Source organism: Sebastes fasciatus, chromosome 13 (assembly GCF_043250625.1).
Source record: "Sebastes fasciatus isolate fSebFas1 chromosome 13, fSebFas1.pri, whole genome shotgun sequence".
Classification (NCBI taxonomy): Eukaryota; Metazoa; Chordata; class Actinopteri; order Perciformes; family Sebastidae; genus Sebastes; species Sebastes fasciatus.
The window spans coordinates 9,686,880-9,701,395 of record NC_133807.1 but is presented as its reverse complement, the minus strand read 5'-3'; the positions used below and the strand labels follow the sequence as shown (position 1 = coordinate 9,701,395).

The window sequence follows — 14,516 nt, the reverse complement described above, 5'->3', positions numbered from 1 at the left end:
CAAATGAGGAATCAAATGAGTCATAGAAGCAGCAATAAACTCAGCATTTGTTATATTGTTAATGTGTTGCCTCCTAGATTAAAAAGTTAAAGTACCATCAGTACATCCCTCCTGACCAGAAGGGAGATAAAGAGCCTCCGCCCCATCTGGACTCATCTTATGCCAAAATCCTCCAGCAGCAGCAGCTCTTCTTGCAGCTCCAGATCCTCAGTCAGCAGCAGCAGCACTATAACTACCACGCCATCCTGCCTGCACCACCCAAGTAGGTTTCATTTTGTGGGTGGTCAGCTTGTAGTGTGGGGGGGAAACAGATTTCAAGTTGGTGTTTGAAACTGAGGAGCTGGTTTCTTGTGTAAAAGCTTTAAATTCTCTAAAGACTCTTGAGATCACTATCATTTCTCTCCAACAGACCTCAGACAGATCAGCAGCAATCTTCCTCCTCCAATTCCACGTCTACCTCCTCCCCACCTCGACCCGTCGCCGCCCCGTCAGCAGCCCCCTCTAACCAGGGCGGTCACTGCCGTCAGAGTTCTGCTCCTTTCCGTGGGATTAGACCAGCGTCTCTACCTCCGAACCTGGATGAGATGAAGGTCAGCTGCACAACAACATACAAATCCAAAAGAAAATTAAAGCTGCAAGCAGCGATGAACGGGCCCTCACACATTGACGCACCTCTGGGGTACAGACGGGACACCGGTCGTTGTGGCCTCCCTCTACTGTCTGCGACAAATGGTTCATGAGTTATGAAAGGGGGGCAGGGCTGAGGTTTAGGGGCGGGACTATGAGTCGGTATTGGCGCGTAAATATCCTCAGGCCTGGACCGTCATCATGGCTGAGAAATTTGGAGCAGTAAGTAAGAAGCAACAACAACTTTTTCGCCGCAACACCACGTCACCAATGTTGCATGAAAAAGCAAACGTTTAATAGCTTTTGATCGCAAAGGTCTTCAGATGCTACTGACCAAATTTAAAGTTGATCAGATGAATTTTCTGGGAGGAATCTGTTAAAGTACACGGCCTGTAAAACGCTAAAAATGGGAGAAAATGGCACATTGAATTCAAAATTGCTGACTTCCTGTTGGGTTTCGGGTTTTACCTCCAAGAGGCTTTATTGTAAAATATCAAATTTTACACCACGTCTGATAAGTGTGCAAAGTTTAATCACTTTTTGAGCACCTTAAGACCCTCAAAAATGCGATTCATTTTAAGAAAAATTCAAATTCATTCAGTTTCAATAGGGTATTTGCTGCTTGATGTTGGTGCTCGGGCCCTAATGATCCATATCTTATGTCTCATTCTCTCGGTGAAGAGCAACAGCTCTCTTTCTCTCTGCTATCTACAAGCCACGAGTCAATGGAGTAACTGGTGGACAGAAGTTGACATATGTAAAAGATCCTCTGTTAACAGAATTTTGTCCCAGAAAAGTGGCCTGCCAGCTCAGAGCTGACAAAGAAAGGGACAGTGATGGATTATTCTGTCTTTTTTGTTTTCTCCGTTTAATCTGTTTCAATTCTCTTCCTCTCTTTATCCTCATCTCTTTGCTTTTCCTCGCACTTGTCCGTCAGTCTCAATTTCTCTGTTACTCCATCTCCTGTCAGGTTGCGGAGCTGAAGTGCGAGTTGAAGCTGCGCAGCTTGCCAGTCTCAGGCACCAAAAACGACCTCATTGAGAGGCTGAGGAGCTACCAGGAGCTGAATGGAGGCAGCGACAGTACCCACTCTCTAACAGCAGGGGGTACCACAGGGCCAGGGGCCGAAGCAGCAGGAAAATACTCCAGAACTGCTGCCACCACCACCACCACCATCAACAACAACAACAACACATCACAGTTTCAGTTTCAGTACCATCAGATATCTTCTCTGACCGGTTAGTCAAACAGAAAATGTATCTGTACTTCCTCTCTTCACAGAATGATGCATTCAAGCGTTAAAATATGAGGAAGATGTAGTAAACAGTGCAGATAATGTATTTTCTTCTTACCTTCTGCCTAATGTCACATCTTAACCTCTGTATAGTTGATGCAGGCAGCAGTGCAGCCACTCCTCAGCAGCTCATGACCCGTTGTAGTGGCACCGTCACCCCGTCAACTAACTCGCTCTCCCACTCTGACCGCTCGTCGGGCGCCATGAGCCCAGAAGATACCAGCTTTAACTGCGACCCATTGGAGGAGATGGTCTGAATTTTTTTTTGTAATACATTGACTTACAGTAAAGCTGCAGTGGGTAGAATTGGAGCAAGTATGATTTAAAAAAAATATATTTTTATAAAACGGTCACTATATCCTGACAGTAGTGCATGACAGGTGATCTGAAAAAAATCATGTGCCTCTGTGTCCTCCGGTGCAAGATTTCACAGACCGGAGGAAAACAACCAATCAGAGCCGAGCTGGAACCGGCCTTCTCTGAGCAGCTGTCAATCACTCGCGAACTTCGATCAAACGGTCGACTAAGCATCGCTGATCAAATATGAATCAATATTCTGTTACTGTAAAGCCTATTTCTCGCCTCAAATGTTTTCAGAAACATCTTGTAGTGTAATGTTTAGCTGTAAAATGAGACTGTTTGCTCCGGCTGGTGGGCGGTGCTTGGTATTTCCTCAACTGATCTCAACATGGTTGCCGGGTCACAAACTTTTACAGCTAAACAGTACACTAAAAGATGTTTCTGTAAAAATTTGAGGAGAGAAATAGGCATTACAGTAACAGAATATTGATTCATATTTGATCAGCGCTGCCTAGTTTGACCGTTTGATCGGAGTTCGCGAGTAATTGACAGCTGCCTCTGTTGAAAGAACAGCCAATAGGAACACTCACTCTCTGAAATGACCTGTGATTGGCCAAAGTCTCCCGTCACGGACTAGATATTTTAAAGCCTGAAAACAGAGCCATGAGGAGGTGCAGAAGTCTAGTTTTCTCTCAGAACACTTGAATTATAATGTGCTGAAAGGTTATTATAGAATTTTGGCCCAATGATGCCAAAAACATTCTGCCTACTGCAGGTTTAATTGTACTAAATGTAATTATACTTATGTATCTTATATGTGCACTAATGAATAATGTACTTGACATACTAGTATTGCACTTCGTGTATTAACAATATTTAAATAGTACATTACGAGACAACATTAAGTTGTAATTAAATGTATTATGTATATTTTACCTAATATTTTTTTTGACAACTATTAATATGCACTTAATATAATGCAAATACTTGTGTAATATACTTTTAAAAATGTAAACAATCATACATGGAATAGTACTTTAATTCAAATTTGGTTACATTTCAAGAGTAATGAAAACCAAATATCTATAAAGCCATGCCCATATTAAGTACGAAGGTGTCTTTAAATACAATTAATTATAAAATAATGGTGTCTCAAAATAATACAGTCAAAAATATTTGCTTTATGACCAAATACCTGCAAAAATAATGACATTCCCATCAGCTGTACTTTGTGTTTAGGGCTAATTAGCAATTGTTTGCATGCTAACACGCTAAACTGAGATGGCGAACATGGTCGATATTTGACCTGCTCAACATCAGCATGTTAACGTTGTCATTGTGAGCATGTTAGCGTTTAGGTCTTAGTTTACATCTCAAGCTCTTGCACTTGTGTTTTTCTTTTTCAAGGTTTCCTACTGTTTGTTTACCTATTTTTATTTTCTCTCTTTCTGTCTAGATGAGTTCACCTTTCGCCCCGGTGAGCCATCTGCCGTGTTCAGCTGCTCAGCTTGCAACCAGCATCAAAGAGGAGCCGAAGTGTTCCACCCCGGCACCTTGTCAATTCTCTTTAAAGCCGGACGCTCTGCAGAAACATTGCCTGGTCTCATCAGCCGCCCTCGCCGCTACAACCACAGCTCTGGTAGCGACTATGGACAAAGACAGGATGCTGCAGGAGAAAGACAAGCAGATCGAGGAGCTGACCAGGATGCTGAGGCAGAAACAGAGGCTGGTGGAGGTGCTGAGGATGCAGCTGGAGCACGGGAGCAGAGGAGGACCAGAGCCGCTGGTTCTTGTGAGAGTCAAACAAGAACCTCCTGATAAGCCCAGCGTCCCTCTCTCGTGTGCTCATCCGCCATTCCCCCCTCCGCCATCGGCCGTTTCATGTGACATGGATGTTATCAAGGTAACTGTCAAACAGGAAGCCATCGAGGAAGAGGAAGTAGCGTGCGAGACGACTATGCAGTTACCAGAAACTCACCGATTACCGCAGTCTTCGACCCAAACTTGGGAGGTGCAGGAGCTCCAAATCGAGCCAGAGCAGATGAGCATACAGACAAAACAACAACAGCATGTCCGTCTGCAGCAAAGCGCTCTGCAGCTGGCCCAACAACAGGCCATACAGAAACTTTTGCAACAGCACAACATTCAGAACCAGCAGCAGATGATTCAGAACCGCGGTCAGATGTCGGAGAGCCTGCAGAAGCTTTCTCAGCAGAGGAAGAAGAAGTCTCACAAACAGCAGCTCAAGCAGCTCCAGCAGCAGCAGCAGCAGCTGTTGCAGTCACAACAGTCAAAACAACACCAGCAGCAGATGCAGCTGAAGCAACAGATTCTACTGAAGCAGCAAAAGTCGTTTTTACAGCAGCAGCAGAATAAACAACTGCAGCAAATCCAGATACAGACCAAGATACACCTGAAGCAGCAACAGGTGCTGATTCAGCAGAAACAACAGGCGCAACAGCAGCCGCAACAGGTCAGGAGTGGGTTTCACAATATCAGCATTGAATTTGTTGAATCACAAGATGAGCTGATTATTTTTTTTTTGGCGTGCCGGTATGAAATATGAAGCAAATCTAAATTCTTCCTCTAAAAGTAGTTGTGTTTTTTTTTCTGCAGGTGTCTCAAGCGTCCTTCAGCCAGCAGTCAGGCCCACTGGATCTCCTCAAGAGCGACTCCACCCCGACTCTGGTCACCGACAGCAACGGCAACCACTTCCTTGTTGCACTGACCAATCGCATCACCGAGAACCAAATAAATGATGCACCTGGGAACAAAGCAATAAATCAAATCGCGCTACAGGTAGGTGACCCACTTTGAGCAATCCACTTAAACAGAGCGTTTCAGACAGAGGGTTAGAAAAGAGAAGAGAAGCAGTACAAGTGGTATGAGAAAAATAAAGCGTTTTTTGAACATTAAAGCATGTCAACATGTTCTAGTAGAAACCCAAAGATGAGGAAGCTTCGAAGCATTCGGGTCAGCCCAAGGATGAACGCAATGATTCATGAAAAAAAGCTATTTTCTGCTGATGTGCTCTTTTATTAATATAATCAGTGCTTAACAATGCTAACACTAACAGCATTGTTTACATTTTTCATGTTCCATTAGCGACTACAGTCTGCTCCAGCCAATCTCCCCGGCCACAACCCTGTTCAGCTGCCTAAAGCTGACAATCAAACAAAGCAGAGCATGCACGTGGAATTTCTGAAGCAAGAGACAAAGGTGAGGATTAGCCCTTCAAACACGGACCGTTGTTTGCATGATCCTGTTTAAATTGATCTAAAAAAATTTAAAGTTTGCTGGTCATGCTCAGTGGGCAACCAATGCTGAAGTGACTTAAACTTGCATTCTTTCTAATATCCAGCAGGGGGCGACTCCTCTGGTTGCAAAAATAAGTCTGATTGTATAGAAGTCTATGAGAAAATGAGCCTACTTCTCACTTGATTTATTACCTCAGTAAACATTGTAAACGTGAGTTTATGGTCTCAATCACTAGTTTCAAGTCTTCTTCAATACAGCATGATGTTCATTTAGTAAATTATGGTCCCATTTAGAGTCAGATAGACCATAAAACAGGGGATGCTTTAGGGCGTGGCTACCTTGTGATTGACAGGTCGCTACCACGGCGTTGTCCGGTCTGGGTGTTGTCCGTGTTTTCGTCTTACAACTTGAACCCTTTCCGAGGTCTGTGGATTGTCTGTAGTAAACAAGGACATTGTGTCTGAAAAGCCCCATTCAAATGTAACTTTTCAACTCTTTAAGCGCCATAAACAAAGTTACATTAACCTCCATTGTATTTGGCCGGTAGCATAAATCTACAATAGATCAATATCTCAAAAGCAAAAACTATCTGCTTGGCTAGCTATGACGAGGGGGTATGTGAGGAAATGTGTTCTTTTTCTCTATTTAGGAGAACTGGCCTTTTTAAAATGTCTGGATGGGGCATTTCTGCAACCAAAAATAGTCTCTCAACAGCAGACATTAAGCCTTTAAATCATCTCTTTTACACATTTCATGGACCCTCATCATACTACATGCATACTTTCAGTCCCTGGCGTCCCCAGGTCCCCCGTCACTGGAGCAGCAACAGAACGGTCTGTTAAAGCTTCATAAAGAGAGAGCGAAACAGGAGAATGAAAGGGAGCCGGTGGAAGTTAATGATGTATGCTGTTGGAGACGGTGACAGCAGTCTTTGATAAGAGTGTCTTGACTCTAGCCCGATGCTGATTATTATTGCTTGGCTAATTACTCTAACGACATCGTCCATTACTATGATCTATGTTAATAGAGGAAGAAACTCCATCGCATCTTGGCTAATTGAGATGTACCGTACCTCTTGGCGAGTGCAGGTGTGCTGGAAAGTGTCAAGATTTGGTGGAACACTGAGCTGATGGCACATATTTTCAACAGGCTTTCCTGATCTTTGTACCTCGTTTTAATAGAAAGAAATTATTTCAAATGTTACTGTAATAACCAGTCCTGATGCCTCTGATTATACTATAATGAGAGCTGATGTGTCCACTCTTTTGTAATGATCAGAACGGGGAGCCTCAGCAGGACGTTGCTCTGTGTTTGTCAGCACCTCCCAGTCTGCAGCCTTTCTTCAATGACCAGGAGGCCGCCCCCTCAGGGAACAACACCTCACCACCTTCCTCTCAAACTGTAAGTAATCTCCAGAAGACATGGATAATCTCTCAAGGTGATTTGTATCATCCAGTCACACACAATAATCTAACTTTATCCCACATCTGGCTTTAACTTCATCCTCCTCTCCTCCTTCTCCAGGAGTTGTGTCCTAGTCTGGATGTCTTGTTTAGTCCTCTGTCTCCAGCTTCCATTAAGACCGCTGCCTCATCGCCTGATAACAAAGTACGACACACTGCACGTCTGATTGTGTCGTTGAATGAATGAAATGTTCATAATTCGAAAATGTGTGATTTTTACTGCCCTCAGGTTTTGCTAACTTATATTAAAGGGCAACTTAGGTATTTTTCAACCTGGACCCTATTTTCCCATGTTTTTGTGTCTAACTCACCAATAGGGACAGTACTTTCTGAAATTGGTCCAGTATTGAGGGAGAGCGTCTGTAGACGGCATCTGCTCACTTGCTGTAATGTAATCCTGTAGGGGCAAGCTGGCACCATCATTTACGTCCACTAAAAGTCTGAAATCTGGCGAGGTGACGTGTTGCCGGAAGACAGCGGTGGAAATAGTGGAATACATCCATGGTGGAAACACTGCGAGTGCCAGCCGGGCAGAGTTTGTTGTGTTGGAGTACAGAAAGCGTAGCTTAGTGTTATCTAAAAGATGTTCAATGTCACGGCTGAATATTTAGATAATTTCCACAATGTGGATGAGGTCTTTTTGATGGCGGCCCGTATTTATTTGAGCCGGATATTCAGATTTCTCAACGAGACTTCTCCTTGAGCGGGACTTGGACACAATAACAAACAGACCGGATCAAGAGGAAGGTTAGGAAAGCGTTTTATTTCTCTGTAGGGTCCTTTCGATAATGTTGTTGGACACTTACTGTATAATAATAATTTGAGAGTTTCAGTGGCAAAAAAAAAACACTTTTAGTGAACGTAACGTTACATTGACGCTGCTCACTTGCTTGTTTCATAGCTGCCAATTTCAAAAGTTGTTGTCCCCATTAGTCACTTACACACGAAAACATGGAAAATAGGGTCCAGGTTGAAAAATACTGATGTTATCGTTTAAGCTAAGCTGTGTTGCTCTGCATTCCGGTGTGATATGTCGTTTTGCATTTCACATTTCACTTCAGCTCATCATGTCACACAGTTATGCGCTATGTGAACTTTACACACAGTTTTAAAGGGTAATGTGTTGTTCCCTCTGTGTGTGTGTTTGTGTGTGTGTGTGTGTCCTCAGGATACAGAGCATGAAGATGATTTTATTGACATCATTTTGCAGACAGGAGGTAAGATGCAATAACATTGTCCAATCTGTTTGTTGTGTAATAGCATTTTTTTTTTAATTTACTCAGCAGTTTAGTGATTATTGTATTGGTGAGTGAACGCCCAACACAATATTTAGGTTTTTTATGCCTCCTTACGCTGGCGATATCCGTGGCTGGAGACATTATGTGTTTGGGTTGTCCAATGCGTGCGTCCCATTCTCTTCAAATTTGGCACAAATGTCCACTTGGACTCAAGGATGATCTGACTAGATTTTGCTGGTCAAAGGTCACAGTGACCTCACAAAACACATTTTGGGCCATAACCCAAGAATTCATATGCTAATTATGATAATTTCACACAAATGTCTGATAGGATGAAATGATGAAGTGATGACATTTTGGACAGACATGGATGTCAACTGCAACTTGACTAGTTGGCAGAGGCATATAACTGCCAGGCGGTAACTCTAGTTATAATTCTCTGTTTTATTCCTCCAGAAATGTCGACCACCTTTAAACCAGCACCAGACCCTTCTCTGGAACACCTACACCCACACTCCTCCGCCTCCTCTTCTCCTCCTCCCTCCCCACTCCAGCTGCTGCTATCTCCCCCCATCCCGCCCAGCTGCGACACCCCGCAGTCGGCCTCCTCGGTGCAGTCCGAGCTTCTGTCCGACACCTTGGAAGAAGAGAAACTACACCTCGGTAGCGCCGGGAGCGGACGCCTGGAAGACTTCCTTGAAAGCACCACGGGTAAGCCTCTCCTGGGGGTGGAGCCCGGTTGCCTGTTGACTCTGATTGATGACCTCCACAGTCAAATGCTGTGCACCCCCAGCATCCTGGACCATCCGTCGTCTCCCATGGATACCTTCGACGTGGCGACGGAGGGGGAGCGAGGGCTGGACGGTATGGATTGGTTGGACTTCACCATGGGAGGAGAGAGGGGAGAGGAAACCCCCACACTGTGCCCCCAGACACCCCCTAGTGTCTTTTCCACGGACTTCCTGGACAGCTGTGACCTGCAGGTACACTGGGACTCCTGCCTATAGCCTGTAGCGGTCAGGAAACAAACACGGGGCTCACTTATGCACAACAACATGTAATTGATTGCTGAGGCTTCAGTATCGGATTAGAGCACTCTTTCTGTGTCTTCTCACACACTGGTGTATTGAATCTTCCAGCACTTTGACCTTTATTTATTTTATTTACACGCTGGTTTATTGATTCGTGTGCAGACACGTATTAGGCAGGTCCTATATCTGTTCTTGCTGCTTTAGCAACGGGTTTGTCACCACATTAGAGGGACTGCTGTGCGTTTGGACCCGAGACACTTTCAACCAAGCCACGAATCTGTTGCTTACATATAAATGAATCTCATCTTTTCTTGACACCGCGTTACAGTGAAGGAGTATATCCCCTTATTTGACCTTTGTCTAATTAGGAGTGCAAATCCTTAGTTGCCTTTTGTAGTAACGATAATCAATAGTTTACCACTACATCACCTTAACCAAAGTTAAGGTGAAAGACAATGATTTTCTAGCAACGTAATAGATTATAAGATGGAGGGGAGATGCTTGCCACAGTCCAATTCCATAATTTGGAAAGACATTTTAATTCTGAATCTTGTGTTTTTTGTGTCAATTTTTGAAACAGCACTGAATGCGTTACTATAGTTTGTATTAGTATTAACGAAACTGACATTACATACATACAGCAGACCCCGGCTACTGCCCTGGAACTTTTCATTCATTTATATTTTCTCCAGTGATAAAGTTATAACAGGGAACTTTCATTTTGTGTTGATTTTGGCGGCCCCCTGTGGAAAAGAGAGGTAGTGTTTCCATGAGTGCCACCGCCTCGTATCGTAAAGATCTGCAGCTGCCAGACTCCTTTTAGAAAACCTCTCATTTTACTGCAGCAGTGTCGGACAGTCCGCCCGGCTCAGTCCTGGTTCTGGTACTCCCGTGCCTCCCTTCCCTCCAACGGGCCCAGTAATACGGCCTGGGCCTCCAGCAGCACAGTGTCAGTGTTGGCTCCCAGGAAGCGTGCGGAGAACTCGAGATCCCGCAGCCGCAAATGGACTCTGCTGCCCTGTTGCAGCGTCTCTCTCCATCCGCTGGCCCACACAGTGGAACTTCCTGCCAAAGTGGAAGTACAGGTCGTCCTGGACCACGTGGAAGATCCTGTCGACAACCACCTTTGTTTTTTTCCAGTCCGATCTGGATCAGCGGGGACCGGCAGAGCAGCGAGGCGAAGCTCTGGTGGTCAAAGGTCACTGTGACCTCAAAAAACACGTCCAAGGGATGACACTTTGGCCGCGTACATGCATCGTCCCGCGGGAGCTCCGACTGCAGGTCGAAGGCGACAGCGAAGCTGGATCTGGGTCCGCTCCGTGGCGGGCTGGTCACTGCTGGAGGCCCCACCGGAGGCCGAGCTGAAGGAGTTTCTGGTGAACCTGCATGCTGTAACCAAGCCCCCAGGAAGAGCACCGGGCTTTGAAGACAATTTTACGTAGTGGCCAGACAGTGGAATTACAACTTCTGGGTCCATTACGTGATGCCATTGGGCCCAAAAATACAATTTCCCATAGACTTACATTGGGAAAAAGATGTCTGTAACTCAGTTTTCTGAGGTAAATCAACTTCCCATTACGAACACTTGAATAGCCATTATTTAAATCATTAGGTTCTAAAAGTTCTAAAATTCACTGACAGCATTATCAGAGTTAGTTCCCTTCCTCCGTTCATGTGAATGAGACCCAGACCGCGGCTGGAGCGAGGTCTTGGAGGCGGAGTTAAAGGAAACGCTACTGCGCCTAATCTATGGACCCAATGGATGTGGAAGGCAGTCAAGCTTTTTTTTGCTTCAAGCACGACTGAGCAACTTTAATAAGAGTGAACGGCAGCCAGCCTCCGATGCTGTATCCAGTTCTTCTGGGACTGTTTCATAACCAGTTAATAGTTAATAGTTCCTTGTAGTAACTTTTAATTGCTGAAGATATACAGCTATCTATCGTAAAATCTCATGGTGGTTTCATTGTGCCATGTGTCTGAATCCCTTATCTGCCAAAAGTACAACATTTCTAATTAATTAGAATTAATTAATTCTAACTAATGAAATTGAAGAGATTTTAACTCTAAACTACAAAATACTAAATCAAAGTCTTAGACATACAATGTTAGAATGATGCAATAGTTAAAAGGTTTCACACAGCTCCCGTGTTACGGTGCAGTGACATTACAAAATAGATTGATCATCTATTTCAGATTCCTGCAGATAACAGACAAAGAGTTATAGTATACTGATATTTCATATTTGTGCACATTCAGAATGTCGCACGTTTTGCACTTCAAATCTGTGCAGCCAATTGTCTTAATGTTTTATTTGACACAATGCGACTTTATAGATTTATGAATGTCTTTGGTTTGAAATCTTCTGAATGTAAACATAACGGGAGTAATGTCTGCGCATTACTGCATCTTACATAAACTACACAGCTTGACTTGAGCTCTACACCGACGCTCACAACGCTTCATGTCTACATACAGTACGGTACCAACACGTTTTTATAGTTAACATTGGACACTTTTAGTCTTGAAAACTGCCATACTGTAGTTTCTCCCTTTTGCGGTTGCACTTGTTTTAATACACACGTCATATAAAAGGAAGGGAAACTCCTGCAGCTTTATAGATTCTCCACAAATGCCTTCTTTATAAGGATTTTTGTAATTACTTGGTTGTTGCTCTTAAAGGTGACATTTGGCTGTCCTGTACTGTATCAGTACTTTTACTAAGGGGGATATATTTATGTCCCTTTCCACTTCTGAGATTTTACAGTGCTGTAATAGACCAGTTTAGACACTGAGAATGTATTATAAGACTTTTAGGTTTTATCTGTGCAACACTCTGGTAATACAGGTCTGTGTGTACTGCGACTAATTCTGACAAAATGTCTGTATTATGAATCCAAAACCTCTCTTGAGGAAAGTTCATCTTTTGATTCATGCCATCTTTTGCATTTACTATTTTACACTTTTTTGTATTTGTCACCACAGACGTATTACACCACACTTCAGGTTTTATTGTTTGTCCAGAACAACCACTTTGGTTTTATGACTTTGCTCTGACAGTCTTAAAGGATAGGTTCTCACATTTTCAAGCCTGCCTTAAAAAACAACAGTCAGGTTCTCATATGGATATTGAAATAGGTTTTTTATTGTTGTAATATATAATAATATGTTCATACTGGCCATCAAGAGATCCCGTCCTAATGCGCTTCCAATGGAAGTGATGTGAAAATGTGAACCTAATCTATAAAATATTTGATAAAGTTACTATTGTGCATCTAAACTCTTATCATTTAGTACAAATACAAACCGAAACTGATGTATTCTTTTGATTTTAATAATACAAGTAATGTTTTACGGGAGTATCCAGTAAATAGTCAGGTATCGTATGTTAGACCTAAACACTGCAGACTCCGTTGTTTTATATAGTTACAATCACATGTGCGTGATTCACTCACTTCTTCTGTGAGTTTTTGTTGATCTTTTTTAAGGATTTTAAGTGCCTGGCGTGATGTTTCAATATTAAATGCACTTCAGACTCTGACAAATTGATGAGGATTTACAAATAAGAAGAAAATCTGTTTTCTGCTGTATTATTCCTGCAAGTGTTGAGCCGCCTCATGTAAATGATTGTGAAAGCATTAGGAAAACTCATTTTGGGGAAAAATTGTTTGAGATTTTTGTGAGTATTTCTTTTTTTTTTTCTAAAAACAAAAAGGGGATTTGTTAATAAAAGAAAAGATAATTAGATCTGGTGTGGTCAGTTCTGATTATTTCAATAATGAGATAAACATGGCTGGTATATGAAGCTAAAGCCAGTTAGCAGGCAACCGGCGGAGACTCCAGGAAGTTACTGGTCCCAGCCAAGAAATAGTCCGGCACATAACCTCCTCGTAAAACGGCAAATTGTCGTTCTTACACTTCAATTTGTGTACAGATTAAACAAACAATATATAAAGTAGGGCTGTGTATTGGCAAGAATCTGGCGATACGATACATAAATTTCAAATAGGGACATTTACTTTTTGAAAGCAACTCATGTTTCATGAACATTACTCAATGGCTCTCCAGCAGATGCAGTTTTCACTTGGTAAAGGTAAATGTTACATTTACATCTTGGGATTGTCGGACAACGATGCAAGACGCTTTGATTTAATATAATTTGTCCACGAGGCCTTTATTTGTTTGATGTTCCGCAACATTCTGTGATCTTAGAAAAGCTAATGACATTGAACTACATAGCTGAACATAATTGCATGCTTATATATGCACAGTTATGTTTATCTCCACACCCACAACCTCGCCGCTTATCTCTGAAGACGCCGAAAATCACAGACATAGAAACGAGCGAGCTCACGCTGCTGTAAGCCCACGTGAGAGCGAGTGATGCAACACAGACACACACACTTGGGTGGTTAAAATATGCTGTGAGCAGGAGGATGACACAAGTGTTGTAAAAAGGTGCAGAAAACTAGATGACTGCATGGTTACCGCTCTGCTCTGGGGAGAAGGAGCACACAAATATAAACACAAACATCTTTCCTAATATGAAAAGTAACACACACACACACACACACACACACATCCTTGCCAGACCAGGATATGGGTGGGCATGAGGGAGGCAGATGCTTGTCTGATAACAACTCTAGCTACTAATGGAGTGGAGCAGAGGATAGGCTAACATCTATTCCACAGTGGGCGTCCCACTGAAGCCCATAACAAAAGTGTGCGTGCGTGCGTGCGCGCGTGCGTGTGTGTGTAAAAACAGCTCACAAATCAAAATTTTTGCGCCATCATGCACAACCACTGTTGTAAGCAGCCGATTAGACTGTTGTCAGCTATTAAATAGGCATTATCAGTCATTATAAGACCATAGATGTGGGTCGGTAGGGGCCTACTTCACCCAATAGTAGGTTTTATCATCTCTAGTGACTGTAGTAATTATGACAGGAGCAGAAGTGGAAGTCAGGCGCTGTAGTATAGATAGTGTGAAACTCCATAGGAGGTGGAGGTTGGATGGGACACAAAACGCAACACTGTGTGAAACCAACAATGTGTAGTTGTCGTTGTGTTTGTAGTTATTCTAACCCAAAACACAATGGTTTTCTTTAAACTTGACTATTTTGTTTGTTGCCTAAACCTAAAGAAGTTGTAGTTTTATTGCCTAAACCTAAAGAAGGTGTTTTGTTTGTGTTCGAAACGTGATGTTTCATTCAGTTTTACGTGTTAGAACGTGTTGCTTTTAAGTTAAACTTTAACTTTTACAACGTAGTAGGCCCCTAATGACCGACATCTAATAAACTCATATCGA

At 43.0% G+C, this 14,516-nt stretch overlaps 1 protein-coding gene across 5 annotated transcripts in view; it reads left to right on the top strand.

The window, feature by feature from the left end:
- LOC141780192 (myocardin-related transcription factor A-like) overlaps positions 1-12,955 on the top strand; it is a 54,116-nt gene extending 41,161 nt beyond the window's left edge. For all 5 annotated transcript variants that reach the window (XM_074655319.1, XM_074655320.1, XM_074655318.1 and 2 more), the window contains 11 exons: positions 78-262; positions 410-590; positions 1,598-1,865; positions 2,015-2,172; positions 3,678-4,694; positions 4,838-5,020; positions 5,327-5,440; positions 6,758-6,880; positions 7,004-7,087; positions 8,111-8,159; positions 8,637-12,955. In XM_074655319.1, the coding sequence (XP_074511420.1) occupies positions 78-262; positions 410-590; positions 1,598-1,865; positions 2,015-2,172; positions 3,678-4,694; positions 4,838-5,020; positions 5,327-5,440; positions 6,758-6,880; positions 7,004-7,087; positions 8,111-8,159; positions 8,637-9,187 (2,913 nt within the window). In that variant the 3' untranslated portion in view covers positions 9,188-12,955. The remainder of the gene's footprint in view (positions 1-77; positions 263-409; positions 591-1,597; positions 1,866-2,014; positions 2,173-3,677; positions 4,695-4,837; positions 5,021-5,326; positions 5,441-6,757; positions 6,881-7,003; positions 7,088-8,110; positions 8,160-8,636) is intronic.
- Positions 12,956-14,516: the final 1,561 nt, after the last annotated feature.